Genomic DNA, 27681 nt, shown 5'->3' on the forward strand with positions numbered 1-27681 from the left:
GAAATATTGAAAAATTTTATAATCTAAAAATACAAAAATTGCTAAATTATAAAATTGAAAAACCAAAAAATTGAATAATTAAAAAATAAATATCAAAAAACAACTGAAAAGAGAAAAATTGCAAGATTTTGAAACTGATTTATTTAAAACTCTAAAAACAGAAATAATTGCAAAATTCAAAAATCAAAAAAATTGAAAAATTCCAAAATATAAAACTGAAAGACTAAAAATCGAGAAATTTCATAACAGAAACAGAAAAATTAAATAATTTATCTATGTAAAACTCCAAAAATTAAACATCCTAACATTGAAAATGAAATTTGAAAAAAAAATCGGGTAATTTGAAGTTGAGGAATTGCAATATTGTAGGAGTGAAAAATCGAAAATTTCGAGTTCGAATTCTATAAGTGAAAAATCAAAAAATTAGAAAGCAAAAATTTAAAAATCGAAAAACCAAATAATTGAAAAATTGAAACATTTAATAATCTAAAACTACAAAAATTGCTAAATTTTAAAATTGAAAAACAAAAAACTGTTTAATTAAGAAAAAAGAAATAGCAAAAATTATCTGAAAATAAAAAAAATTTAATTTATAATAATTGAGAAATTGAAAAGTTATGAAAACGAAAAATTGCAAGATTATGAAACTAATTAATTAAAACTCTAAAAACAGAAACAATTGCAAAATTAAAAAATCAAAAATTGAAAAATTCCAAAATATAAAACTCAAAAATTAAAAATCGAGAAATTTTATAACAGAAACAGAAAAATTAGATAATTATCTATATTAAACTCCAAAACTAAACATCAAAATTTTGAAAATGAAATTTGAAAAAATATCGGATAATTTGAAATTCAGGAATTGCAAGATTGTAGGAGCGAAAAATCGAAAATTTCGGGTTCGAATTCTATAAGTGAAAAATCAAAAAGTTACCAAGAAAAAATTTAAAAATCGAAAAACCAAATAATTGAAAAATTGAAAAATTAATTAATAATCTACAAATTCAAAAATTGCTAAATTATAAAATTGAAAAACCAAAAATTGAATAATTAAGAAAAAAGAAATATCAAAAATTATCAGAAAATAGAGAAATTTTAAAAATAAAAATTGAGAAATTGAAAACTTGTGAAAACGAAAAATTCAAATTGAGAAATTCCGTCATTAAAATTAATACATGGAGAAATTAAAAATCAGATAATTTTACAAAAACAATCATTGAAAAATTAAAAAATTGAAAAATTGGCGAGTTGAAAAATAACAATGTTAAAAAATGAAAAATGGAAAATCTGAGTATTTGAAAATCGAAAAACTATTCAATTATATAAAATTTCAAAAATTAAAAATCGAAGCATTGAAAATATAAAGTTGTGTAATTTTATTTTTTTTCAAAGTCACGAAATTAAAAAAGTGTTAAAACTGAAAAATCGTAAAATTGGAAATCTAGAACTAAAAAAACCAAAATCGAAAATTGTAAAACAGAAAAACGGAAAAATTGACAAATCGAAAAATTTAAAAATCAAAAAAACGAAAAATCGAAATATAGAAGGAAGAAAAACTGAAAACTCACCAAATCCAAAAATCGCTAAATTTAAAATCGAATATTCAATAAAGAAAAGTTGCCAATTGACTAAAAATAGAAAAATTAAAACTCTTAAAAACGAAAAATTGAAATGGAAATATAGTACTTAAAAATTGGATAATTGAAAAATCATTCAATTTTTTATTTTTCGATTACCCAATTTTTCAGATATTCTTTTTCCATTAATCGTTTTCGATTCTCGTTGTTCAAATTTTAAATTTTTCCATTTTTAGTCGATTTTCAATTTTTCTTTTTTAAATATTCAATTTAGATTTTTGGAATTTTCCATTTTTCAGATTTCCAATTTTACGATTTTTCAATTTTAACACTTTTGTAATTTCTCGTCTTTAAAATTACACAGTTTTTAATTTTTAGAAATTTTTCAATGTTTCGATTTTTAATTTTTATAACTTTTATATAATTGTATAATTTTTCGATTATTCTTATTAACAAATTCTCATTTTTCAATTTTTCAGTTTTCCCATTTTTAATTTTTCAACATTGTTAGTTTTCAGCTGTACAGTTTTTCAAGTTTTTGATTTTTCAATTATACAATGGTGCAAATTTTCAATTTGTAAATGATCTGATTTTCAGTGTTTCCATGTCTTAATTTTTGATTAGGCGATTTCCCAATCTGAATTTTTCGTTTTTACAACTTTTCAGTTTCTCAATTTTTATTTCTTAAATTTTTCTATTTTCATTTAATTTTTGATATTTCTTTTTCCTTAATTACTGAATTTTTTTATTTTTCAATTGTGTAATTTAGCAATTTTTGTATTTTTAGGTTATTAAATTTTTCAACTTTTCAATTACTTCGTTTTGCGATTTTAAAATTTTTTACTTTAATTTTTCGATTGTTCACTTACAAAATTTTAAATTTTTCGGATTTTCGTGTTTCGAATTCGAATTTTTCGATTTTTCATTTTTATAACATTGTAATTCGCCGATTTCAAATTATCCGATTTTTTTTCAAGTTTTCAATGTCTTAATGTTAAATTTTTAAAGTTTTATGTAAATATATCATTTTTCCCGATTTCCAATCTTTCAGTTTTATATTTTTTGATTTTTTAATTTTACATATTTTTTTTAGTTTCAGCTATTCCCTTTACCATTTTTCGATTTTTCAATTTTATAATTTTGCAAGATTTAATTTTTTTTTATTTTCACAATTTTTCTTTATTCAATTTTTATGTTTTACAATTTTCAATTTTGCTATAATCTATTCGATTTTAATTTTTTTATTTTTCAGTGTCTGGTTTATAATTTCTCCATTTCCAATGTAACAATTTTACAATGTTGAGATTTTTCTGTTTTTGATTTTAGATTTTTCAATTTTTTTTTTAATTTTTCAATTTTTCAGTTTTACAGTTTTGCAATTTCTTCATTTTATAATAACCCGATTTTTCATTTTTTGTTTTTTTTTTTCATCTGTCTTTTGCATTTTTAAGTTTTCAATTATAGTTTTTCAAGATTTCGACTTTCTTATTTTTGCATTTATAGCAAGATCGAATAGTTAAACATCTAAAAACGGAAAAATTGCAAAATTAAAAAATCAAATAATTGAAAAATTTCAGAACATAAAATTTAAAGACTGAAAATCTAGAAACAATTATAACAGAAACAGAAAAACTATATAATTATATAAAACTACAAAATACAAATATTCGAAATGAAATTAAAAAAAAAATCGGATGATTTGAAATCGAGAAATTGCAACATTGTAAAAATGAAAAATTGAAAATTTCGAATTCTAAAGACGATAATCAGAAAAATCGAAAAACCAATTAATCGAAATATCGAAAAATTTGATTGCAAAATTATAAAATTAAAAAACCAAAAAATTGAATAATTAAGAATAAAGAAATATCAAAAAACGACTGAAAATAGAACAATTTAAGAAATAAAAATTGAGAAATTGAAATGTTGTGAAAACGAAAAATTGCAAGATTATGAAACTGATTATTTAAAACTCTAAAAACAGAAATAATTGCACAATTAAAATATCGAAAAATTGATAAATTTCAAAATATAAAACTGAAAGATTAAAAATGGAGAAATTTTATACCAGAAACAGGAAAATTATATAATTACCTATACAAAACTCCAAAAATTAAACATCCAAATATTGAAAATGAAATTTAAAAAAAAAATCGGATAATTCGAAATTGACGAATTGCAATATTGTAGGAGTGAAAAATCGAAAATTTCGACTACGAATTCTATAAGTGAAAAATGAAAAAAATTGAAAGCAAAAATTTAAAAATCGAAAAACCAAATAATTGAAAAATTGAAAAATTGAATAATCTAAAACTACAAAAATTGCTAAATTTTAGAATTGAAAAACAAAAAACTGAATAATTAAGAAAAAAGAAATATCAAAAATTATCTGAAAATAGAAACATTTTAAAAATAAAAATTAAGAAATTGAAAAGTGTTGAAAACGAAAAATTGAAATTGAAAAATTCCATCATAAAAAATTAATATATGGAGAAATTAAAAATCGGATAATTTACAAATTGAAAATTTGCATCATTGTAAAATTGAAAAATTAAAAAATTGAAAATTGGCTAGTTGAAAAATAACAATGTTGAAAACTGAATAATTGAAAATCGAGTATTTGTTAATTAGGATAACTGAAAAATTATACAATTATATAAAATTTCAAAAATTAAAAATTGAAACATTGAAAAATTCGTGAAAAATTAAAGTTGTGTAATTTTAAAGTCACGAAAGTGTTAAAACTAAAAAACCGTAAAATTGGAAATCTAGAACTAAAAAAAAATGAAAATCGAAAATTGTAAAACAGAAAAACGGAAAAATTTAAAAATCAAAGAAACGAAAAATCGAAATATAGAAAGATGAAAAACTGAAAACTCACCAAATCCAAAAATCGCTAAATTTAAAATCGAATATTCAAAAAAGAAAAGTTGCCAATTGACTAAAAATAGAAAAATTAAAACTCTTAAAAACGAAAAATTGAAATGGAAATATAGTACTTAAAAATTGGATAATTGAAAAATCGTTCAATTTTTTATTTTTCGATTACCCAATTTTTCAGATATTCTTTTTCTATTAATCGTTTTCGATTTTCGTTGTTCAAATTCTAAATTTTTCCATTTTTAGTCGATTTTCAATTTTTCTTTTTTAAATATTCAATTTAGATTTTTGGATTTTTCAATTTTTCAGTTTTACAATTTTCGATGATTTTTTTTTAATCTTAGATTTCCGATTTACGATTTTTCAATTTTAACACTTTTGTAATTTCTCGACTTTAAAATTACACAGTTTTTAATTTTTAGAAATTTTTCAATGTTTCGATTTTTAATTTTTATAACTTTTATATAATTGTATAATTTTTCGATTATTCTTATTAACAAATTCTCATTTTTCAATTTTTCAGTTTTCCCATTTTTAATTTTTCAACATTGTTAGTTTTCAGCTGTACAGTTTTTCAAGTTTTTGATTTTTCAATTATACAATTTTCCATGTCTTAATTTTTGATTAGGCGATTTCCCAATCTGAATTTTTCGTTTTTACAACTTTTCAGTTTCTCAATTTTTATTTCTTAAATTTTTCTATTTTCATTTAATTTTTGATATTTCTTTTTCCTTAATTACTGAATTTTTTTATTTTTCAATTGTGTAATTTAGCAATTTTTGTATTTTTAGGTTATTAAATTTTTCAATTTTACAATTACTTCGTTTTGCGATTTTAAAATTTTTTACTTTAATTTTTCGATTGTTCACTTACAGAATTTTAAATTTTTCGGATTTTCGTGTTTCGAATTCGAATTTTTCGATTTTTCATTTTTATAACATTGTAATTCGCCGATTTCAAATTATCCGATTTTTTTTCAAGTTTTCAATGTCTTAATGTTAAATTTTTAAAGTTTTATGTAAATATATCATTTTTCCCGATTTCCAATCTTTCAGTTTTATATTTTTTGATTTTTTAATTTTACATATTTTTTTTAGTTTCAGCTATTCCCTTTACCATTTTTCGATTTTTCAATTTTATAATTTTGCAAGATTTAATTTTTTTTATTTTCACAATTTTTCTTTATTCAATTTTTATGTTTTACAATTTTCAATTTTGCTATAATCTATTCGATTTTAATTTTTTTATTTTTCAGTGTCTGGTTTATAATTTCTCCATTTTCCAATGTAACAATTTTACAATGTTGAGATTTTTCTGTTTTTGATTTTAGATTTTTCAATTTTTTTTTTAATTTTTCAATTTTTCAGTTTTACAGTTTTGCAATTTCTTCATTTTATAATAACCCGATTTTTCATTTTTTGTTTTTTTTTTCATCTGTCTTTTGCATTTTTAAGTTTTCAATTATAGTTTTTCAAGATTTCGACTTTCTTATTTTTGCATTTATAGCAAGATCGAATAGTTAAACATCTAAAAACGGAAAAATTGCAAAATTAAAAAATCAAATAATTGAAAAATTTCAGAACATAAAATTTAAAGACTGAAAATCGAGAAACAATTATAACAGAAGCAGAAAAACTATATAATTATATAAAACTACAAAATACAAATATACAAAATGAAATTAAAAAAAAAATCGGAAGATTTGAAATCGAGAAATTGCAATATTGTAAAAATGAAAAATCGAAAATTTCGAATTCTAAACACAATAATCAGAAAAATCGAAAAACCAATTAATCGAAATATCGAAAAATTTGATTGCTAAATTATAAAATTAAAAAACCAAAAAATTGAATAATTAAGAATAAAGAAATATCAAAAAACAACTGAAAATAGAACAATTTAAGAAATAAAATTGAGAAATTGAAATGTTGTGAAAACGAAAAATTGCAAGATTATGAAACTGATTATTTAAAACTCTAAAAACAAAAATAATTGCACAATTAAAATATCGAAAAATTGTAAAATTTCAAAATATAAAACTGAAAGATTAAAAATGGAGAAATTTTATACCAGAAACAGGAAAATTATATAATTACCTATACAAAACTCCAAAAATTAAACATCCAAACATTGAAAATGAAATTTGAAAAAAAAATCGGATAATTCGAAATTGACGAACTGCAATATTGTAGGAGTGAAAAATCGAAAATTTCGAGTCCGAATTCTATAAGTGAAAAATGAAAAAACTAGAAAGCAAAAATTTAAAAATCAAAAAACCAAATAATTGAAAAATTCAAAAATTGAATAATCTAAAACTACAAAAATTGCTAAATTTTAGAATTGAAAAACAAAAAAATAAAAATTTAGAAATTGAAAAGTTGTGAAAACGAAAAATTCAAATTGAAAAATTCCATCATAAAAAATTAATACATGGAGAAATTAAAAATCAGATAATTTACAAATTGAAAATTTGCGCTATTGTAAAATTGAAAAATTAAAAAATTGGATAGTTGAAAAATAACAATGTTGAAAAATGACAAATGGAAAAACTGAATAATTGAAAATCGAGAATTTGTTAATTAGATATATATAAATTTCAAAAATTAAAAATCAAAACATTGAAAAATTCGTGAAAATATAAAGTTGTGTAATTTTAAAGTCACGAAATTAGAAAAGTGTTAAAACTGAAACATTGTAAAATTGGAAATCTGGAACTAAAAAAAAATTTTAAATCAAAGAAATGAAAATCGAAATATAGAAAAAAGAAAAGTTGAAAATTTTCTTTAGCACCGTAAAATAAAAAGGGAAATTTTAGAAGAAGGGGGTGGAATATAACACATTCGCTACATTTAAAACTTTACCAGCCTCGACGTGCCTCACGTCGCCGACCCCGGCTTTACATTCGCTATTTGAGGTGGCGCGATCACCGGATTTCTCCGGGCGTTTCCGGGAGCGATACTGATCGGCTTTTATTTCGACAGAATGGAACGTATGGGTGCTCGTCGCTGTGCCCGCAGGAACACATTTCGCCCAGGGGGAGCTGTCAACACCCCAGACTGGTGGATGTTCCGGAGCAGTGCTGCCGGGAGTGGATGTGCGACAGCCAGACTGGTATGTAGACAAGTGCTAGCCGGAGGGATGCAACTCTTCTTGAGGGGGTCCTGCGGGATGTTTCGCACAGTTTTGAACCTGTTTTTCCAACTCTACCTCGTCGTAAACGAGCTTAAATAGAACGCCGAGATTGCTCCTAATTCTCATGAAAATCTGAACGGAGTTCCAGGAAATTGCGCTTTAAGCTCGCGACCTTTGTGTGGGGTTGGAATTAAGCGGGGCGAGGAAAGGGGAGGTTTAATTTTAAGGGAAAAATGCAGGTGTGGATTTTGCGGTTTCTCAATTTTTCGATTTTTGCGATTTTTTCATTTTTCGACTTTGTTTTGCATTTTTTCTATTTGTATTTTACACTTTTTCAATTTTTTATTTTTTCCATTTTTCAATTGTTTCTTCAATTTTCAGATTTCGCACCGTTGAATTTTCGATTTGCCGATTTTTCAATTTTCATATTTTAGGAAGACACGAAATCAAAATCCCTGCTCACAATTTTTCAAAATTTCTGTTTAAATAAATTAGTTTTCTTTGCTGAAAAATCGGGAAACTGAAAAAGTAAAAAATTAAACATCAGAAAAACAACATGAAAAAATGAAAAATTTTAAAATTGAAAAATAATTAAATAATCGAAAAATTGCAAAACTTAAAAGAAAAGTTAAGAACGAGAAAGTCAAAAATCACAATATTGAGAAAGCAGACCACTGCAAGTTTATAAATTTGAAAAATTAAAAATCCAGAAATTGTAAAATCAAAAAATCAAAAAACTTGACAAATCTGAGAATTGCAAAATTGACAAACCAAAATTTTTGGGGATTAGACAATTGTAAAATGAAAAATCGAAAATTATAAAATTTAAAAATGAAAACAAAAATTAAAAAATCCAGCAATCAAAAAATCCAAAAATAGAAAAATCTGATAAGAAATTATAAAATAGTAAGATTGAAAAAAAATGAAATATCGGAAAATCAAAAACTAGCAAAATAGTAATAATAAAGAAATTGCAAAATTATAAAACTGAAAAATCGAAAAATGGTAAACGGATTAGCTGAAAATAAAAAAAAACCTCTAAAATCGAAAATTTGTAAAATTGTAACAGTGAACAACTCAGAAATTAAAAACAGATATTGCAAAAACAAAAAAACACAAAAACGAAAAATCGAGTACATAAAATGTAAACTGGAAAAATTGTAAATATAAAAAATCAAAAAATTCGAATTCGAAACACGAAAATCCGAGAAATTTAAGATTCTATAAGTGAAAAACCGAAAAATTAACAAAGTAAAAAATTTTAAAATCGGGAAACTAAATCATTGAAAAATTGAAAGATATAATAACCTAAAAATACAAAAATTGCTAAATTATGCAATTGAAAAATCAAAAAATTATGAAATTAAGGAAAAAAAATATCAAAAATTAACTGAAAATAGAAAAATTTAAGAAATTCAAATTGAGAAATTGCCTAACCAAAAATTAAGACATTGAAAATTTGCACCATAGTATAATTGAAAAATCAAAAACTTCAAAACTGGACAGCTGAAAACTAACAATATTGAAAAATTAAAAAAGGAAAAACTGAAAAATTGAAAAATGAGAATTTGTTAATTAGAATATTCGAAAAATTATACAATTAAATAAAATTTTTAAAAATTAAAAATCGCTACATTGAAAAATTTCTAAAAATTACAAAAAAGAAATCATCGAAAATTGCAAAACTGAAAAATGAAAAAATTGACAATCGATAAATGGAAAAATAATTAAAGAAACGAAAAATCAAATTATTGAAAAATAAAAAACTGAAAACTCAAAAAATCCAAAAATCGCTAAATTTAAAATTGAATATTTAAAAAGAAAAACTGAAAATCCACAAAAATTGAAAAATTTAAAATTTGAACAACGAGAAACGAAAACAATTAATGGAAGAAGAATATTTGAAAAATTGAGTAATTGGAAAATCAAAAATTGAACTATCAAAATATTGAAGCAGGTATCAGAAATTGAGAAATTGAAAAATTAAATGTTGGGTAATTTATAAACCGAAAAATGAAAAATTAAAAAAAAAACGAGAACTCTAAAATCGAAAACTGTCACATTGGAAAATGGAGAAATTATAAACCAGACACTGAAAAATAAAAAATTTAAAATCGAATAAATTATAACAAAATTGAAAAAAGCAAAAATGTGAAAATAAAACAATTTTAAATCTTGGAAAATTATAAGGGAAAAATAAAAAATTGAAAAATTGAAAAATTAAAAATCGAAAAATTGTAAGATGTAAATTCGAAAAATTATAAGATTTAAAAATGGGGAAAAACAAAAATTCGGATAATTGTAAAATGAAGAAATTGCAAAATTATAAAACTGAAAAATGAAAAAATGGTAAACGGAATAGCTGAAAATAAAAAAAAAACCTCTCAAATCGAAAATTTCTAAAATTGTAACAGTGAACAACCCAAAAATTAAAAACAGATATTGCAAAAACAAAAAAACGAAAAATCGAATACATTGTAAAACAGAAAAATTGTAAAATTAAAAAATCAAAAAATTGCAAAATATAAAACTGAAAGATTAGAAATCGATTAAAAAAACTTCAAAAATTAAACATTGAGACATTGAAAATTTGAAAAAAAATCGGATAATTTGAAATCAGAGAATTACAATGTTGTAAAAATGAAAAGTCGAAAAATTCGAATTCGAAACACGAAAATCCGAAAAATTTAAAATTCTATAAGTGAAAAATCGAAAAATGAACAAAGTAAAAAATTATAAAATCGGAAAACCAAATAATTGAAAAATAGAAAAATTTATTAACCTAAAAATACAAAAATTGCTAATTACACAATTGAAAAATCGAAAAATTCAGTAATTAAGGAAAAAGAAATATCAAAAATTAACTGAAAATAGAACAATTTAAGAAATAAAAATTGAGAAACTGAAAAGTTGTAAAAACGAAAAATTGAAATTGAGAAATTTCCTAATCAAAAATTAAGACATGGAAACATTGAAAATCAGATCATTTAAAAATCGAAAATTTGCACCATTGCATAATTGAAAAATCAAAAACTTGAGAAACTGGACAGCTGAAAACTAACAATATTGAAAAACTGAAGAATTAAAAAATGAGAATTTGTTAATTAGAAAAATCGAAATATTATAGAATTATATAAAATTTTTGAAAATTAAAAATTTATAAAAATTAAAATCTGTGTAATATTAAAGTCGAGAAATTACAAAAGTGTTAAAATTGAAAAATCTTAAAATTGGAAATCTAAAATTCAAAAAAAAAGAAATCATCGAAAATTGTAAAACTAAAAAATGGAAAAATCGACAAATCGATTAATGTAAAATTAACGAAACGAAAAACCGAATTATTGAAAAATGAAAAACTGAAAACTCAAAAAATCCATAAATCTCTAAAGTTAAAATTGAATATTTAAAAAAGAAAAATCGAAAACTCTAAAATAGAAAACTGAAAAATCTCAACATTGTAAAATTGTTACATTGGAAAAGGGAGAAATTATAAACCAGACACTGAAAAATAAAAAATTTTAAATCGAATAGACTATAGCAAAATTGAAAATTGTAAAACATAAAAATTGAAAACAGCAAAATTGTGAAAATAAAAATAATTAAATCTTGGAAAATTATAAGTGAAAAATAGAAAATTGAAAAACTGAAAAATTAAAAATCGAGAAATTGTAAGATATAAATTCGAAAATTATAAGTTCTAAAACTGGGGAAAAACAAAAATTCCGATAATTGTAAAATCAAGAAATTGCAAAATTATAAAATTGAAAAACGAAAGATCGAGTATATAAATATAAAACGGAAAAATTGTAAAATTAAAAAATCAAAAAATTGCAAAATATGAAACTAAAGGATTAGAAATCGAGAAAAATTATATATTTACATAAAACTTCAAAAATTAAACATTAATATATTGAAAATTTGAAAAAAAATCGGATAATTGAAATTGGAGAATTACAATGTTGTAAAAATGAAAAATCCAAAAATTCAAATTCGAAATTCTATAAGTGAAAATCGAAAAATTAACAAAGTAAAAAATTTTAAAATCGGAAAACTAAATAATTGAAAAAATGAAAAATTTAAAAACCGAAAAATACAAAAATTGCTAAATTACACAATTAAAAAATCAAAAAATTCAGTAATGAAGGAAAAAGAAATGTCAAAAATTAACTAAAAATAGAAAAATTTAAGAAACAAAAATTGAGAAACTGAAAAGTTCTCAAAACGAAAAATTCAAATTGAGAAATTGTCTAATCAAAATTAAGACATGTAAACATTGAAAATCAGATCATTTACAAATTGAAAATTTGCACCATTGTATAATTGAAGAATCAAAAACTTGAAAAACTGGACAACTGAAAACTAACAATATTGAAAAATTATAAATGGAAAAACTGAAAAATCGAAAAATGAGAATTTGTTAATTAGAAAAATCGAAAAATTATACAATTATAAAAAAATCGAAACATTGAAAAATTTCTAAAAATTAAAAACTGCGTAACTTTAAAGTCGAAAAATTACAAAAGTGTTAAAATTGAAAAATCGTAAAACTGGAAATGTAAAATACAAAAAAAAGAAATCGTCGAAAATTGTAAAACTGAAAAATGGAAAAATCGACAACTCGATAAATGTAAAAATTAAAGAAACGAAAAATCGAATTATTGAAAAATGAAAAACTGAAAACTCAAAAATCCAAAAATCGCTAAATTTAAAATTCAATATTTAAAAAAGAAAAATTGAAAACTCTAAAATCGAAAACTGAAAAATCTCAACATTGTAAAATTGTTACATTGGAAAATGGAGAAATTATAAACCAGACACTGAAAGATAAAAAATTTAAAATAGAATGAATAGATTATAGCAAAATTGAAAATTGTAAAACATAAAAATTGAATAAAGCAAAATTTTGAAAATGAAAAAATGTTAAATCTTGGAAAATTATAGGTGAAAAATAAAAAATTGAAAAACTGAAAAATTAAAAATCGAAAAATTCCAAGATATAAATTCGAAAAATTATAAGATTTAAAAATGGGGAAAAACAAAAATTCGGATAATTGTAAAATGAAGAAATTGCAAAATTATAAAACTGAAAACCGAAAAATCGAGTACATAAACATAAAACGGAAAAATTGTAAAAATTAAAAAATCAAAAAATTGCAAAATATAAAACTGAAAGAGTAAAAATCGAGAAAAATCATATATTTACATAAAACTTCAAAAATTGGATAATTTGAAATCGGAGAATTACAATGTTGTAAAAATGAAAAATCGAAAAATTCGAATTCGAACACAAAAATTCGAAAAATTTAAAATTCTATAAGTGAAAAATCGAAAAATTAACAAAGTAAAAAATTTTGAAATGGGAAAACCAAATAATTGAAAAATTGAAAATTTTAATAACCTAAAAATACAAAAATTTCTAAATTACACAATTGAAAAATCAAAAAATTCAGTAATTAAGGAAAAAGAAATATCAAAAATTAACTGAAAATAGAAAAATTTAAGAAATAAAAATTGAGAAACTGAAAAGTTGTAAAAACGAAAAATTGAAATTGAGATATTGCCTAATCAAAAATTAAGACATTGAAAATTTGCACCATTGTATAATTGAAAAATCAAAAACTTGAAAAACTGGACAGCTGAAAACTAACAAAATTGAAAAATTGAAAATGGAAAAACTGAAAAATTGAAAAATGAGAATTTGTTATTTACAATAATCGAAAAATTATACAATTACATAAAATTTTCTAAAAATTAAAAACTGTAATTTTAAAGTTGAGAAATTACAAAAGTGTTGAAATTGAAAAATCGTAAAATTGGAAATCTAAAAATCCAAAAAAAAAATCATCGAAAAATTGAGCAATCTATAAATAAATGTAGGAATTAAAGAAAGAAAAAATCGAATTATTGAAAAATGAAAAACTCAAAAAATTCAAAAATCGCTAAATTTAAAACTGAATATTTAAAAGAGAAAAATTGAAAATCGACTAACAATGGAAAAATTTAAAATTTTAACAACGAGAAACGAAAACGATTAATGGAAAAAGAATATTTGAAAAATTGGGTAATTGGAAAATCAAAAATTGAACCATCAAAGTATTATAGAATTAGGTATCAGAAATTGAGAAATTGAAAAATTAAAAGTTGGGTAATTTATAAATCGAAATATTGCAAAATTTAGAACTGAAAACGAGAAATTTAAAAATCGGATAAATGTGGAATCGAAAAATTGAAAAATTAAAACAAAATTGAGAACTATAAAATCGAAAACTGAAAAATCTCAACATTGTAAAATTGTTACATTGGAAAATGAAGACATTATAAACCAGACACTGAAAAATAAAAAAATTAAAATCGAATAGATTATAGCAAAATTGAAAAAAAAAATTGTGAAAATAAAAAAATTTAGATCTTGGAAAATTATAAGTGAAAAATAAAAAATTGAAAAACTGAAGAATTAAAAATCGAGAAATTGTAAGATGTAAATTCGAAAAATTATAAGATTTAAAAATGGGGAAAAACAAAAATTCGGATAATTGTAAAATGAAGAAATTGCAAAATTATAAAACTAAAAAATGAAAAAATGGTAGACGGAATAGCTGAAAATAAAAAAAAAAACCTCTAAAATCGAAAATTGGTAAAATTGTAACAGTGAACAACCCAGAAATTAAAACCAAGTATTGCAAAACAAAAAAACGAAAAAACGAGTACATAAATATAAAACGGAAAAATTGTAAAATTAAAAAATCAAAAAATTCGAATTCGAAACACGAAAATCCGAGAAATTTAAAATTCTATAAGTGAAAAATCGAATAATTAACAAAGTATAAAATTTTAAAATCGGAAAATCAAATACTTGAAAAATTGAAAAATTTAATAACCTAAAAATACAAAAATTGCTAAATTCCACAATTGACAAATCAAAAAATTCAGAAATTAAGGAAAAAGAAATATCAAAAATTAACTGAAAATAGAAAAATTTAAGAAATAAAAATTGAGAAACTGAAAAGTTGTAAAAACGAAAAATTCAAATTGAGAAATTGTCTAATAAAATTTAAGGCATAGAAACATTGAAAATCAGATCATTTACAAATTGAAAATTTGCACCATTGTATAATTGAAAAATCAAAAACTTGAAAAACTGGACAGCTGAAAACTAACAATATTGAAAAATTAAAAATGGAAAAACTGAAATGTTGGAAAATGAGAACTTGTAATTAGAATAATCGAAAAATTATACTATTGTATAAAATTTTTAAAAATTAAAAATCGAAACTTTGAAAAATTTCTAAAAATTTAAAATTGTGTAATTTTAAAGTCGAGAAATTACAAAAGTGTTAAAATTGAAAAATCGTCAAATTGAAAATCTAAAATATAAAAAAAAGAAATCGTCGAAAATTGTAAAAGTGAAAATGGAAAAATTGACAAATCGATAAATGAAAAAAATTAAAGAAACGAAAAATCGCGTTATTGAAAAATGAAAAACTGAAACTCAAAAAATCCAAAAATCCCTAAATTTAAAATTGAATATTTAAAAAAAAAAATTGAAAATCGAGTAAAAATGGAAACATTTAAAATTTGAACAACGAGAAACGAAAAGGATTAATGGAAAAAGAATATTTGAAAAATTGGGTAAGTGGAAAATCAAAAATTGAACCGTCGAAATATTATAGGATTAGGTATCACAAATTGAGAAATTGAAAAATTAAAAGTTGGGTAATTTATAAATCGAAAAATTGCAAAATTTAGAACTGAAAACGAGAAATTCAAAAATCGAATAAATGTGAAATCGAAAAATTGAAAAATTAAAAAAAATGAGAACTCTAAAATCGAAAACTGAAAAATCTCAACATTGTAAAATTGTTACATTGGAAAATGAAGAAATTATAAAGCAGACACTGAAAAATAAAAAATTTAAAATTGACTAGATTATAGCAAAATTGAAAAAAAATTGTGAAAATAAAAAATTGAAAAAAAGAAGAATTAAAAATCGAGAAATTGTAAGATATAAATTCGAAAAATTATAAGATTTAAAAATGGGGAAAAACAAAATTTCGGACAATTATAAAAGGAAGAAATTACAAAATTATAAAACTGAAAAATCGAAAAATGGTAAACGGAATAGCTGAAAATAAAAAAAACTTCTAAAATCGAAAATTTCTAAAATTGTAACAGTGAACAACCCAAAAATTAAAAACAGATATTGCAAAAACAAAAAAACGAAAAATCGTGTACATAAATGTAAAACGGAAAAATTGTAAAATAAAAAATCAAAAAATTCGAATTCGAAACACGAAAATCCGAAAAATTTAAAATTATATAAGTGAGAAATCCGAACAACAAAGTAAAAAATTTTAAAATCGGAAAACCAAATAATCGAAAAATTTAAAAATTTAATAACCTAAAAATACAAAAATTGCTAAGTTACACAACTGAAAAATAAAAAAATTCAGTAATTAAGGGAAAAAAAAAATCAAAAATTAACTGAAAATAGAAAAATTTAAGAAATAAAAATTGAGAAACTGAAAAAGTTGTAAAAACTAATTCAAATTGAGAAATTGCCTAATCAAAAATTAAGACATGGAAACATTCAAAATCAGATCACTGTATAATTGAAAAATCAAAAACTTGAAAAACTGGACAGCTGAAAAAAAAATCTAAAAATTAAAAACTGTGTAATTTTAAAGTCGAGAAATTACAAAAGTGTTAAAATAGAAAAATCGTAAAATTGAAAATCTAGAATTCCAAAAAAAAAGAGAAATCATCGAACAACTGAAAAATGGAACAATTGACCAATTTTTTAATGTAAGAATTAAAAAAACGAAAAATGGAATTATTGAAAAATGAAAAACTCAAAAAAATCCAAAAATCGCTAATTTAAAACTGAATATTAAAAAAAAAATTGAAAATTGACTAAAAATGGAAAAAATTAAAATTTAAACAACGAGAAACGACAACTCTTAATGGAAGAAGAATATTTGAAAAGTTGGGTAATTAGAAAATTAAAAATTGAACCAAATAATTGAAAAATTGAAAAATCTAAAAACACAAAAATTGCTAAATTACACAATTGAAAAATCAAATAATTCCGTAATTAAAGAAAAAGAAAAATCAAAAATTAATCGAAAATATAAAAATTTAAGAAATAAAATTTGAGAAACTGAAAAGTTGTAAAAACGAAAAATTCAAATTGAGAAATTGCTTAATCAAAAATTAAGACATTGAAAATTTGCGTCATTGTATAATTGAAAAATCAAAAACTTGAAAAACTGGACAGCTGAAAACTAATAATATTGAATAATTAAAAATGGAAAAACTGAAAAATTGAAAAATGAGAATTTGTTAATTAGAAAAATCGAAAAATTATACAATTATATACAATTTTTAAAAATTAAAAAATGTCTAAAAATTAAAAACTGTGTAATTTTAAATTCGAGAACTTACAAAAGTGTTAAAATTGAAAAATCGTAAAATTAGAAATCTACAATTCCAAAAAAAAATCATCGAAAAATTGAAAAATACAAAAATTGACCAATCTATAAATAAATGTAGGAATTAAAAAAAGAAAAAATCGAATTATTGAAAAATGAAAAACTCAAAAAATTCAAAAATCGCTAAATTTAAAACTGAATATTTAAAAAAGAAAAATTGAAAATCTACAAAAAATGGAAAAATTTAAAATTTAAACAACGAGAAACGACCACTCTTAATGGAAGAAGAATATTTGAAAAATTGGGTAATTGGAAAATCAAAAATTGAACCATCAAAATATTATAGAATTAGGTATCAGAAATTGAGAAATTGAAAAATTAAAGGTTGGGTAATTTATAAATCGAAAAATTGCTAAATTCTACAAATGAAAACGAGAAATTAAAAAATCGGATAAATGTGAAATAGAAAAATTGAAAAATTAAAAAAAACTGAGAACTCTAAAATCGAAAACTGAAAAATTTCAACATTGTAAAATTGTTACATTGGAAAATGGAGAAATTATAAAGCAGACACTGAAAAATAAAAAAATTAAAATCGAATAGATTATAGCAAAATTGAAAAATTAAAAATCGAGAAATTGTAGGATGTAAATTCGAAAAATTATAAGAACGAGAAACGACAACGATTATGGAATAAGAATATTTGAAAAATTGGGAATTTGGAAAATCAAAAATTGAAGCATCAAAATATTATAGAATTAGGTGTCAGAAATTGAGAAATTGAAAAATTAAAAGTTGGTTAATTTATAAATTGAAAAATTGCAAAATTCTAGAACTGAAAACGAGAAATTCAAAATTCGGATAAATGTTAAATCGAAAAATTGCAAAAATAAAAAAAAAATGAAAATCATCAAATCCTCAGAAAAATAAGTCTCAGAACACCATAATTGGAACATCATAGACCTCAAATCCTCAGAAAACCATAATCCTCAAAAACCTATTTAGAACACCATTATCCTCAAATCCTCAGAAAACCATAATTCTCAAATCCTCAAATCGTCAGAACACCTTATTTCTCAAAGCCTCAGAAAACCATAATCCTCAAGTCCTCAAAACAACACAATCCTCAAATTTTCAGAACACCACAATCCTCAGATCCTCAGAACAACATAATCGTCAAATCACCAGAACACCATAATTGGAACATCACAGTCCTCAAATCCTCAAAACACCATTATCCTCACATATTTGAAACACCATTATCCTCGAATCCTCAGAAAACCATAATCCTCAAATCCTCAAAACACCATAATCCTCAAATCCTCAGAACAGCATATTCCTCAAATCCTCAGAAAACCACAATCCTCAAATCCTTTAAACACCATAATTCTCAAATTTTCAGAACACCATAACCCTTAAAACACCATAATCCTCAAATCCTTCGAAGACCATAATAAAAAATTGAAAAATTTATGAATCGAAAAATTACCAAATCGTAAAACTGAAAAACGGAAAAATTGAAAGTCTAAAAAATGTAGAAACAAAAAAATTATAAAATCGAGAAATTGAAAAGTTGAGAGACGAAGAGTTGAGAAATTGACAAATGTAAAAAGCGAATAATTGAAAAATCAAAATTGCAGTCATTAAAAATGAAGAAATTTAAAAATTGAAAATCGATTTAACGATACATTAAAAAATTGCGAAATTGTGTAATTGTAATTGTAAATTCCAAGACTGCATACTTAAGAAATTGAAAAAGAATAATTGAAAAATCAGAAAAATCGAAAAACTGAGAAAACGTAAAAGTCAAAAATTTAGCATTTGCATAACTGTAATATCGAAAAATTGAAACATTATTAAAAAAAATACCTCTTTGGACTTATCGCATTAGCAACAATTAATCTTCACCCTTTTGGTTTTCAGCAGAGCAACCTCCGTCGTGCCAGCCGGCCTTCTCCAGATGGTCGACCTGCAGCAGCGAGTGCGGCGCCGGACTCTCTTCTCGAAGGTCCAACCTAAACGCTAGATGCCAGCCGGACACGGAAATCAGGATATGCCAGACCCGGAGGTGCCAGGAGACGGCGCCCCCCATCCACCACAAGAAGCAGCACCACCTCAGGGTAACACCGCCGAAAACAGGCCTTGATTAAGCCCGCTGACGGTCCCATTCCTCCGTTTTGATTCCTCCGCGGCGTCCGCTTTAATTCCACCGCAATTTGTAACTCTTTAATCGCACTGCCCCAACTTATCTCCTCTTAATACACTCTGTACGTTCCCCTCCGGCGCCATCCATCACCCGATAAAATATCCGCGATTACTCCGCAACAAGCGCAAATTAGATCCGAGGAATTTTTCCGGCTCCTCCCGGCGCAATTTGTATCTGGCGGCCCACCCATTAATTACGAAAATCGCGCCACACACTGTACACATTAGTCAACATGAAGGAGTTTCGCGTACACCTCAAGGGAAAGCCACTAAAAACTGCGGAAGCCATGAATAATTAAGCGATAAATCATCCAAGGAAGCGGTAAAACTCGCACAAGACCACATCAAGTGCTTATTTAGGGCGGCCCAGGAGTTATTCTAACAAGTGACGTTATGGAGTAAACTAAGCTCGGAGATAATACCCGAGGAATGAGACGGAAAAGCGGGACGCGCCAGCTTATTAACTTACGCGAGAAAAAAGTGCCGCCTTGCGCGACGGATTGCACGAAAAAACGGGCTAAACTGTTTAAGTTCGGCTTTGACGTCTTTAAGGAGTGGATTTAATTTAAATTCTCACCCGCTGAAGCGATGGAGTTAGTTTTTAATTAGAGGGCGACGGTTTATTGCTTTGGGTGGATAAGGACGTCATAGCAAAACGCATCTGTGTGAGGTGTTCGACATCCCGCTTGCTGGTGAATGCGCCAAGGTCATCGAAAAAGGTTATGAGTGCAAAAAATGTATTATCAACGGGAATACATTACATCGGAAGAATGTCACGTAGACATTTGTTTGATTTGAATGAGTTTATCGCCCCAAGACAGATGACGAAAATTTTTCATTGAACAAAATATTCTGAATATTATTATTATGATTCTTACCTTATCATTATTTTATTGTTATAAAGACTCAGTCATTAATTTTTTTCACACACCCCGTATAAGCAAATCTAAACAATATTTATGCAGTGATAAATCACAATTATAGACTCATCATACTTTGCACAATGCACATTTAAGATAGCATTTTTTCGGAAAAATTTTGGGGCGGCGTGATCAATTTTTTACGGGGGATGAGCAAATATGTTTTTTGAAATTTTTTGTACCCCTTTTCTTCATCTTTTTTGTCGCGTTTTTTGTTATCTTTTCGCCTTTTGTCGATTTTCATAGTTTTTTGGTTGCTTATTGTTGTTTTTTCATCTTTGATGCATTTTTGAGGCCCTCTTTCGTCGTTCTTTTTGTCGTCTTTTTTGCTGTTTATATTTTGAGTTTTTGTTGTCTTTTCGTAACTTCTGTCCTATTTTTTCGTGACTTTTTTAAATGCTTTTCTTTGCGTTTTTTTATCTAATTTTTTGTTACTTTTTCACCTTTTTGTTGCCTTTTGTGTTCACTTTTTTGTCGCTTTTTTTCTTTTGTTTATGTTGCTCTTTTGTGGCCGTCGTTTTACCGCATTTTCTTCACAATTTTTTAATCGCTTTTTTGGTTGCTTTCTTTTCTATTTGCCTATTTTCATTTTTATATTGTCGTCTTTTTTTGTTATATTGTAGCTGTTTTGTGACCTTGTTGTCTATCTTTTCGCTTTTTCAAGCTTCATTTGTCGCCTAACTTGGTGATTATTTTTTGTTGTTTTTTTTGTAGTTTTTTTCTCATCTTTTTTAATATCGTCTTTTTTTAGTGCCTTTTTGTAATTTTTCTTGTCGGTTTTTTCCTTACTTTTATTGTCGTTTGCTTTTTCTCACTTTTAAATTTCCTTTGGTTCTTTTTTCGTTCTTTTTGTCATTTTTTTGTTTGGTTTTTTCGCCTCTTTACGCCTTTCTTTTGTTGCTTCCATTGTGAACCTTCTTTTTATAGCATTTTTTGTCGTCTCTTTTGTCGCCTTTTCTATATGTCATTCTTTCGTTACTTTTCGTCTGTCATCTTGACTTTTCCTGTTGCATTTTTTGGGCCTTCTTTCTGTAACTTTTCTTGTCCCTTTTCCACCTTTGTTAAAAACTTTCTTTGTCATCTTCTTCTTCGTCTTTTTTTGGTCGCTTTTGTCATCTTTTTGTCGTTTTTTCGTCGCATCTGTTTCCACCTTTCTTTTGTTACCTTGTTTTTATCGTCTTTTTTGTAATCTTTTTTTTTCGTTTTTATTGTCTTTTAATTGTATTTTTGTGACCTATTTTTTGCCTATTGCCATTTTTTATTGCTTTTTTGGTCGCTTTTATCGTCTTTTTTTCACCTTTCCTTTGTCGCATTTTTTGTTATCTCTTTTGCCGCCTTTTTTTATGTCATTATTTAGTTACCTTTTGTCTGTCAATTTGACTTTTTTTTGTACTTTTTTCACGCCATTATTTCGTCTTTTTTTTTGTTGCATTTTTGGTTCTTCTTTACCTCTTTTCGCCTTTTTAAAACTTCTTTTGTTGCCTTCTTCTTGTCGTACTTTTTTGTCGCTCTTTTTATAGTCTGTTTCTTTTTTTCGCTTTTTATTGTTTTTTAATCGTGTGTTTTGTGACCCATTTTTTTGCCTATTTCCATTTTTTGTCGCTTATTTTGTCTTTTTTTCAATTTATTTACAACACATTACATCGGAAGAACGTCACGTAGACATTTGTTTGATTTAAATGAGTTTATCGCCCCAAAACAGATGACTAAAATTATTCATTGAACAAAATATTCTGAATATTATTATTATAATTCTTACCTTATCTTTATTTCATTGTTATAAAGACTCAGTCATTAATTTTTTTTAACACACCCCGTATAAGCAAATCTAAACAATATTTATGCAGTGATAAATCACAATTATAGACTCATCATACTTTGCACAATGCACATTTAAGATAGCATTTTTTCGGTAAAATTTTGGGGTGGCGTGATCAATTTTTTAGGGGGGATGAGCACATATATTTTTTTAATTTTTTGTACTCCTTTTGTTCATCATTTTTGTCGCGTTTTTTTTGTTATCTTTTCGCCTTTTGTCGATTTTCAATAATTTTTTGGTCGCTTATTGTTGTTTTTTCATCTTTGATGCATTTTTGTGGCCCTCTTTGGTCGTTCTTTTTGTCGTCTTTTTTGCTGTCTATATTTTGAGTTTTTGTTGTTTTTTCGTAACTTCTGTCCTATTTTTTCGTGACTTTTTTAAATGCTTTCCTTTGCGTTTTTTTTTATCCAATTTTTTTTGTTACTTTTTCACCTTTTTGTTGCCTTTTGTGTTCACTTTTTTGTCGCTTTTTTTTCACTTTTATGTTTAGTCGCTTTTTTGGTTGCTTTCTTTTCTATTTGCCTATTTTCATTTTTATTTTGTCGTTTTTTTTTTTGTTATATTGTAGCTTTTTTGTGACCTAGTTGTCTATTTTTTCGCTTTTTCAAGCTTCATTTGTCGCCTAACTTGGTGACTATTTTTTGTTGTTTTTTTTTGTAGCTTTTTTCTCATCTTTTTTATTATCGTCTTTTTTTTAGTGCCTTTTTTTGCAATTTTTTCTTGTCGGTTTTTTTCGTTACTTTTGTTGTCGTTTACTTTTTCTCACTTTTAAATTTCCTTTGGTTTTTTTTTCGTTCTTTCTGTCATTTTTTTGTTTGCTTTTTTCGCCTCTTTACGCCTTTCTTTTGTTGCTTTCATTGTGAACCTTCTTTTTATAGCATTTTTTGTCGTCTCTTTTGTCGCCTTTTCTATATGCCATTCTTTCGTTACTTTTCGTCTGTCATCTTGACTTTTTCTGTTGCATTTTTTGGGCCTTCTTTCTGTAACTTTTCTTGTCCCTTTTCCACCTTTGTTAAAAACTTTCTTTGTCATCTTCTTCTTCGTCTTTTTTTGGTCGCTTTTGTCATCTTTTTGTCGTTTTTTCGTCGCATCTGTTTCCACCTTTCTTTTGTTACCTTGTTTTTATCGTCTTTTTTGTAATCTTTTTTTTTTCGTTTTTTATTGTCTTTTATTTGTATTTTTGTGACCTATTTTTTGCCTATTGCCATTTTTTATTGCTTTTTTGGTCTCTTTTATCGTCTTTTTTTCACCTTTCCTTTGTCGCATTTTTTGTTATCTCTTTTGCCGCTTTTTCTCTATGTCATTATTTAGTTACCTTTTGTACTTTGATTTTTTTTTGGTACATTTTTCACGCCATTATTTCGTCTTTTTTTTGTTGCATTTTTTGGTTCTTCTTTACCTCTTTTCGCCTTTTTAAAACTTCTTTTGTTGCCTTCTTCTTGTCGTACTTTTTTGTCGCTCTTTTTATAGTCTCTTTCTTTTTTTCGCTTTTTATTGTTTTTTAATCGTGTTTTTTGTGACCCATTTTTTGCCTATTTCCATTTTTTGTCGCTTATTTTGTCTTTTTTTCATTTTATTTACAGCACATTACATCGGAAGAACGTCACGTAGACATTTGTTTGATTTGAATGAGTTTATCGCCCCAAAACAGATGACTAAAATTATTCACTGAACAAAATATTCTGAAATTTATTATTATAATTCTTACCTTATCATTATTTTATTCTTATAAAGACTCAGTCATTAATTTTTTTCACACATCCCGTATAAGTAAATTTAAACAATATTTATGCAGTGATAAATCACAATTATAGACTCATCATACTTTGCACAATGCACATTTAAGATAGCATTTTTTCGGAAAAATTTTGGGGTGGCGTGATCAATTTTTTAGGGGGGATGAGCAAATATAATTTTTGAAATCTTTTGTACCCCTTTTGTTCATCTTTTTTGTCGCGTTTTTTGTCATCTTTTCGCCTTTTGTCGATTTTCATAATTTTTTGGTCGGTTATTGTCGTTTTTTCATCTTTGATGCATTTTTGTGGCCCTCTTTCGTCGTTCTTTTTGTCGTCTTTTCTGCTGTCTATATTTTGAGTTTTGTTGTTTTTTCGTAAATTCTGTCCTATTTTTTCGCAACTTTTTTAAATTCTTTTCTTTGCGTTTTTTCTGTCTAATTTTTTTGTTACTTTTTCACCTTTTTGTTGCCTTTTGTGTTCACTTTTTTGTCGCTTTTTTTTTCTTTTGTTTATGTTGCTCTTTTGTGGCCTTCGTTTTACCGCATTTTCTTCACAATTTTTTAATCGCTTTTTTGCTTGCTTTCTTTTATATTTGTCTATTTTCATTTCTATTTTGTCGACTTTTTTCGTTATATTGTAGCTTTTTTGTGACCTTGTTGTCCATTTTTTCGCTTTTTCAAGCTTCATTTGTCGCCTAACTTGGTGATTATTTTTTGTTGTTTTTTTTTGTAGCTTTTTTCTCATCTTTTTTATTATCGTCTTTTTTTTAGTGCCTTTTTTTGTAACTTTTTCTTGTCGGTTTTTTTCGTTACTTTTATTGTCGTTTGCTTTTTCTCACTTTTAAATTTCCTTTGGTTCTTTTTTCGTTCTTTTTGTAATTTTTTTGTTAGCTTTTTCGCCTCTTCACGCCTTTCTTTTGTTGCTTTCATTGTGAACCTTCTTTTTATAGCATTTTTTGTCGTCTCTTTTGTCGCCTTTTCTTTACGTCATCCTTTCGTTACTTTTCGTCTGTCATCTTGACTTTTTCTGTTGCATTTTTTGGGCCTTCTTTCTGTAACTTTTCTTGTCCCTTTTCCACCTTTGTTAAAAACTTTCTTTGTCATCTTCTTCTTCGTCTTTTTTTGGTCGCTTTTTGTCATCTTTTTGTCGTTTTTTCGTCGCATCTGTTTCCACCTTTCTTTTGTTGCCTTGTTTTTATCGTCTTTTTATTGTCTTTTTTTTCACCTTTCTTTTGTCGCATTTTTTGTGCCATTTTTTGTCGTCTCTTTTGCCGCATATTCTTTATGTCAATCTTTAGTTACCTTTTGTCTGTCACCTTGAATTTTTTTGTTGCACTTTTTTCACGCCTTTTTTTTTCGCCTTTTTTTGTTGCATTTTTTGGTTCTTCGTTCTTATCTCTTTTCGCCTTTTTAAAACTTCTTTTGTTGACTTGTTCTTGTCGTACTCTTTTGTCGCTCTTTTTATAGTCCCTTCCTTTTTTTCGCTTTTTATTGTCTTTTAATCGTGTTTTTTGTGACCCATTTTTTGCCTATTTCCATTTTTTTATCGCTTATTTTGTCTTTTATTCAATTTATTTACAGCACATTATCATCAGAAGAATGTCACGTAGATATTTGTTTGATTTAAATGAGTTAATCGCCCCAAAACAGATGACTAAAATTATTCACTGAACAAAATATTCTGAATATTATTATTAAAATTCTTACCTTATCATTATTTTATTGTTATAAAGACTCAGTCATTAATTTTTTTCACACACCCCGTATAAGCAAATCTAAACAATATTTATGCAGTGATAAATCACAATTATAGACTCATCATACTTTGCACAATGCACATTTAAGATGGCATTTTTTCGGAAAAATTTTGGGGTGGCGTGATCAATTTTTTAGGGGGGATGAGGAAATACATTTTTTGAAATTTTTTGTGCCCCTTTTCTTCATCTTTTTTGTCGCGTTTTTTTGTTATCTTTTTGCCTTTTGTCGATTTTCATAATTTTTTGGTCGCTTATTGTTGTTTTTTCAACTTTGATGCATTTTTGTGGCCTTCTTTCGTCGTTCTTTCTGTCGTCTTTTTGCTGTCTATATTTTGAGTTTTTGTTGTTTTTTCGTAACTTCTGACCTATTTTTACGTAAATTTTTTAAATGCTTTTCTTTGTGTTTTTTTATCTAAATTTTTGTTACTTTTTCACCTTTTTGTTGCCTTTTGTGTTCACTTTTTTGTCGCTTTTTTTTTCTTTTGTTTATGTTGCTCTTTTGTGGCCTTCGTTTTACCGCATTTTCTTCACAATTTTTTAATCGCTTTTTTGCTTGCTTTCTTTTCTATTTGCCTATTTTCATTTTTATTTTGTCGTCTTTTCTTGTTATATTGTAGCTTTTTTGTGACCTTGTTGTCTATTTTTTCGCTTTTTCAAGCTTCATTTGTCGCCTAACTTGGTGATTATTTTTTGTTGTATTTTATTGTACCTTTTTTCTCATCTTTTTTATTATCGTCTTTTTTTAGCGCCTTATTTGTAACTTTTTCTCGTCGGTTTTTTTCGTTACTTTTATTGTCGTTTGCTTTTTCTCACTTTTAAATTTCCTTTCGTTCTTTTTGTCATTTTTTTGTTTGCTTTTTTCGCCTCTTCACGCCTTTCTTTTGTTGCTTTCATTGTGAACCTTATTTTTATAGCATTTTTTGTCGTCTCTTTTGTCGCCTTCTCATTATGTCATTCTTTGGTTGCCTTTCGTCTGTCATCTTGACTTTTTCTGTTGCATATTTTGGGCCTTCTTTCTGTACCTTTTCTTGTCTCTTTTTCACCTTTGTTAAATACTTTCTTTGTCGTCTTCTTCTTCGTCTTTTTTTCGTCGTTTTTTGTCATCTTTTTGTCGTTTTTTCGTCGCATCTGTTTCCACCTTTCTTTTGTTGTCTTGTTTTTATCGTCTTTTTATTGTCTTTTTTTTCACCTTTCTTTTGTCGCATTTTTTGTAGCAGTTTTTGTCGTCTCTTTTGCCGCCTTTTCTTTATGTCATCCTTTAGTTACCTTTTGTCTGTCACCTAGACTTTTTTGTTGCACTTTTTTCACTCCTTTATTTCGTCTTTTTTTGTTGCATTTTTTGGTTTTTCTTTCTTATCTCTTTTCGCCTTTTTAAAACTTCTTTTGTTGCCTTCTTCTTGTCGTACTTTTTTGTCGCTCTTTTTATAGTCTCTTTCTTTTTTTCGCTTTTTATTGTTTTTTAATCGTGTTTTTTGTGACCCATTTTTTGCCTATTTCCATTTTTTATCGTTTATTTTGTCTTTTTTTCAATTTATTTACAGCACATTATCATCGGAAGAATGTCACGTAGACATTTGTTTGATTTAAATGAGTTTATCGCCCCAAAACAGATGACTAAAATTATTCATTGAACAAAATATTCTGAATATTATTATTATAATTCTTACCTTATCATTATTTTATTGTTATAAAGACTCAGTCATTAATTTTTTTCACACACCCCGTATAAGCAAATCTAAACAATATTTCTGGAGTGATAAATCACAATTATAGACTCATCATACTTTGCACAATGCACATTTAAGATAGCATTTTTTCGGAAAAATTTTGGGGTGGCGTGATCAATTTTTTAGGGGGGATGAGCAAATATATTTTTTGAAATTTTTTGTACCCCTTTTGTTCATCTTTTTTGTCGCGTTTTTTGTTATCTTTTCCCCTTTTGTCGATTTTCATAATTTTTTGGTCGCTTATTGTTGTTTTTTCATCTTTGGTGCATTTTTATGGCCTTCTTTCGTCGTTCTTTTTGTCGTCTTTTTTGCTGTCTATATTTTGAGTTTTTGTTGTTTTTTCGTAACTTCTGTCCTATTTTTTCGTAACTTCTGTCCTATTTTTTCGTAACTTTTTTAAATTCTTTTCTTTGCGTTTTTTCTGTCTAATTTTTTTGTTACTTTTTCACCTTTTTGTTGCCTTTTGTGTTCACTTTTTTGTCGCTTTTTTTTTCTTTTGTT

General features: G+C 25.3%; 1 protein-coding gene across 1 annotated transcript in view; it reads left to right on the forward strand.

Annotated features, from left to right (window-relative positions):
• LOC135131511 (CCN family member 1) overlaps nt 1-27681 on the forward strand; it is a 187494-nt gene that overhangs the window by 145156 nt on the left and 14657 nt on the right. Inside the window, exons 5-6 of the mRNA XM_064059288.1 lie at nt 7439-7568; nt 18941-19137. Of these exons, the coding sequence (XP_063915358.1) occupies nt 7439-7568; nt 18941-19137 (327 nt within the window). The remainder of the gene's footprint in view (nt 1-7438; nt 7569-18940; nt 19138-27681) is intronic.

The sequence above is a fragment of the Zophobas morio genome, unplaced genomic scaffold (assembly GCF_036711695.1).
Source record: "Zophobas morio isolate AGI-343-1 ecotype UQ-CSIRO unplaced genomic scaffold, CSIRO_AGI_Zmor_V1 ptg000020l, whole genome shotgun sequence".
Taxonomy (NCBI): Eukaryota; Metazoa; Arthropoda; class Insecta; order Coleoptera; family Tenebrionidae; genus Zophobas; species Zophobas morio.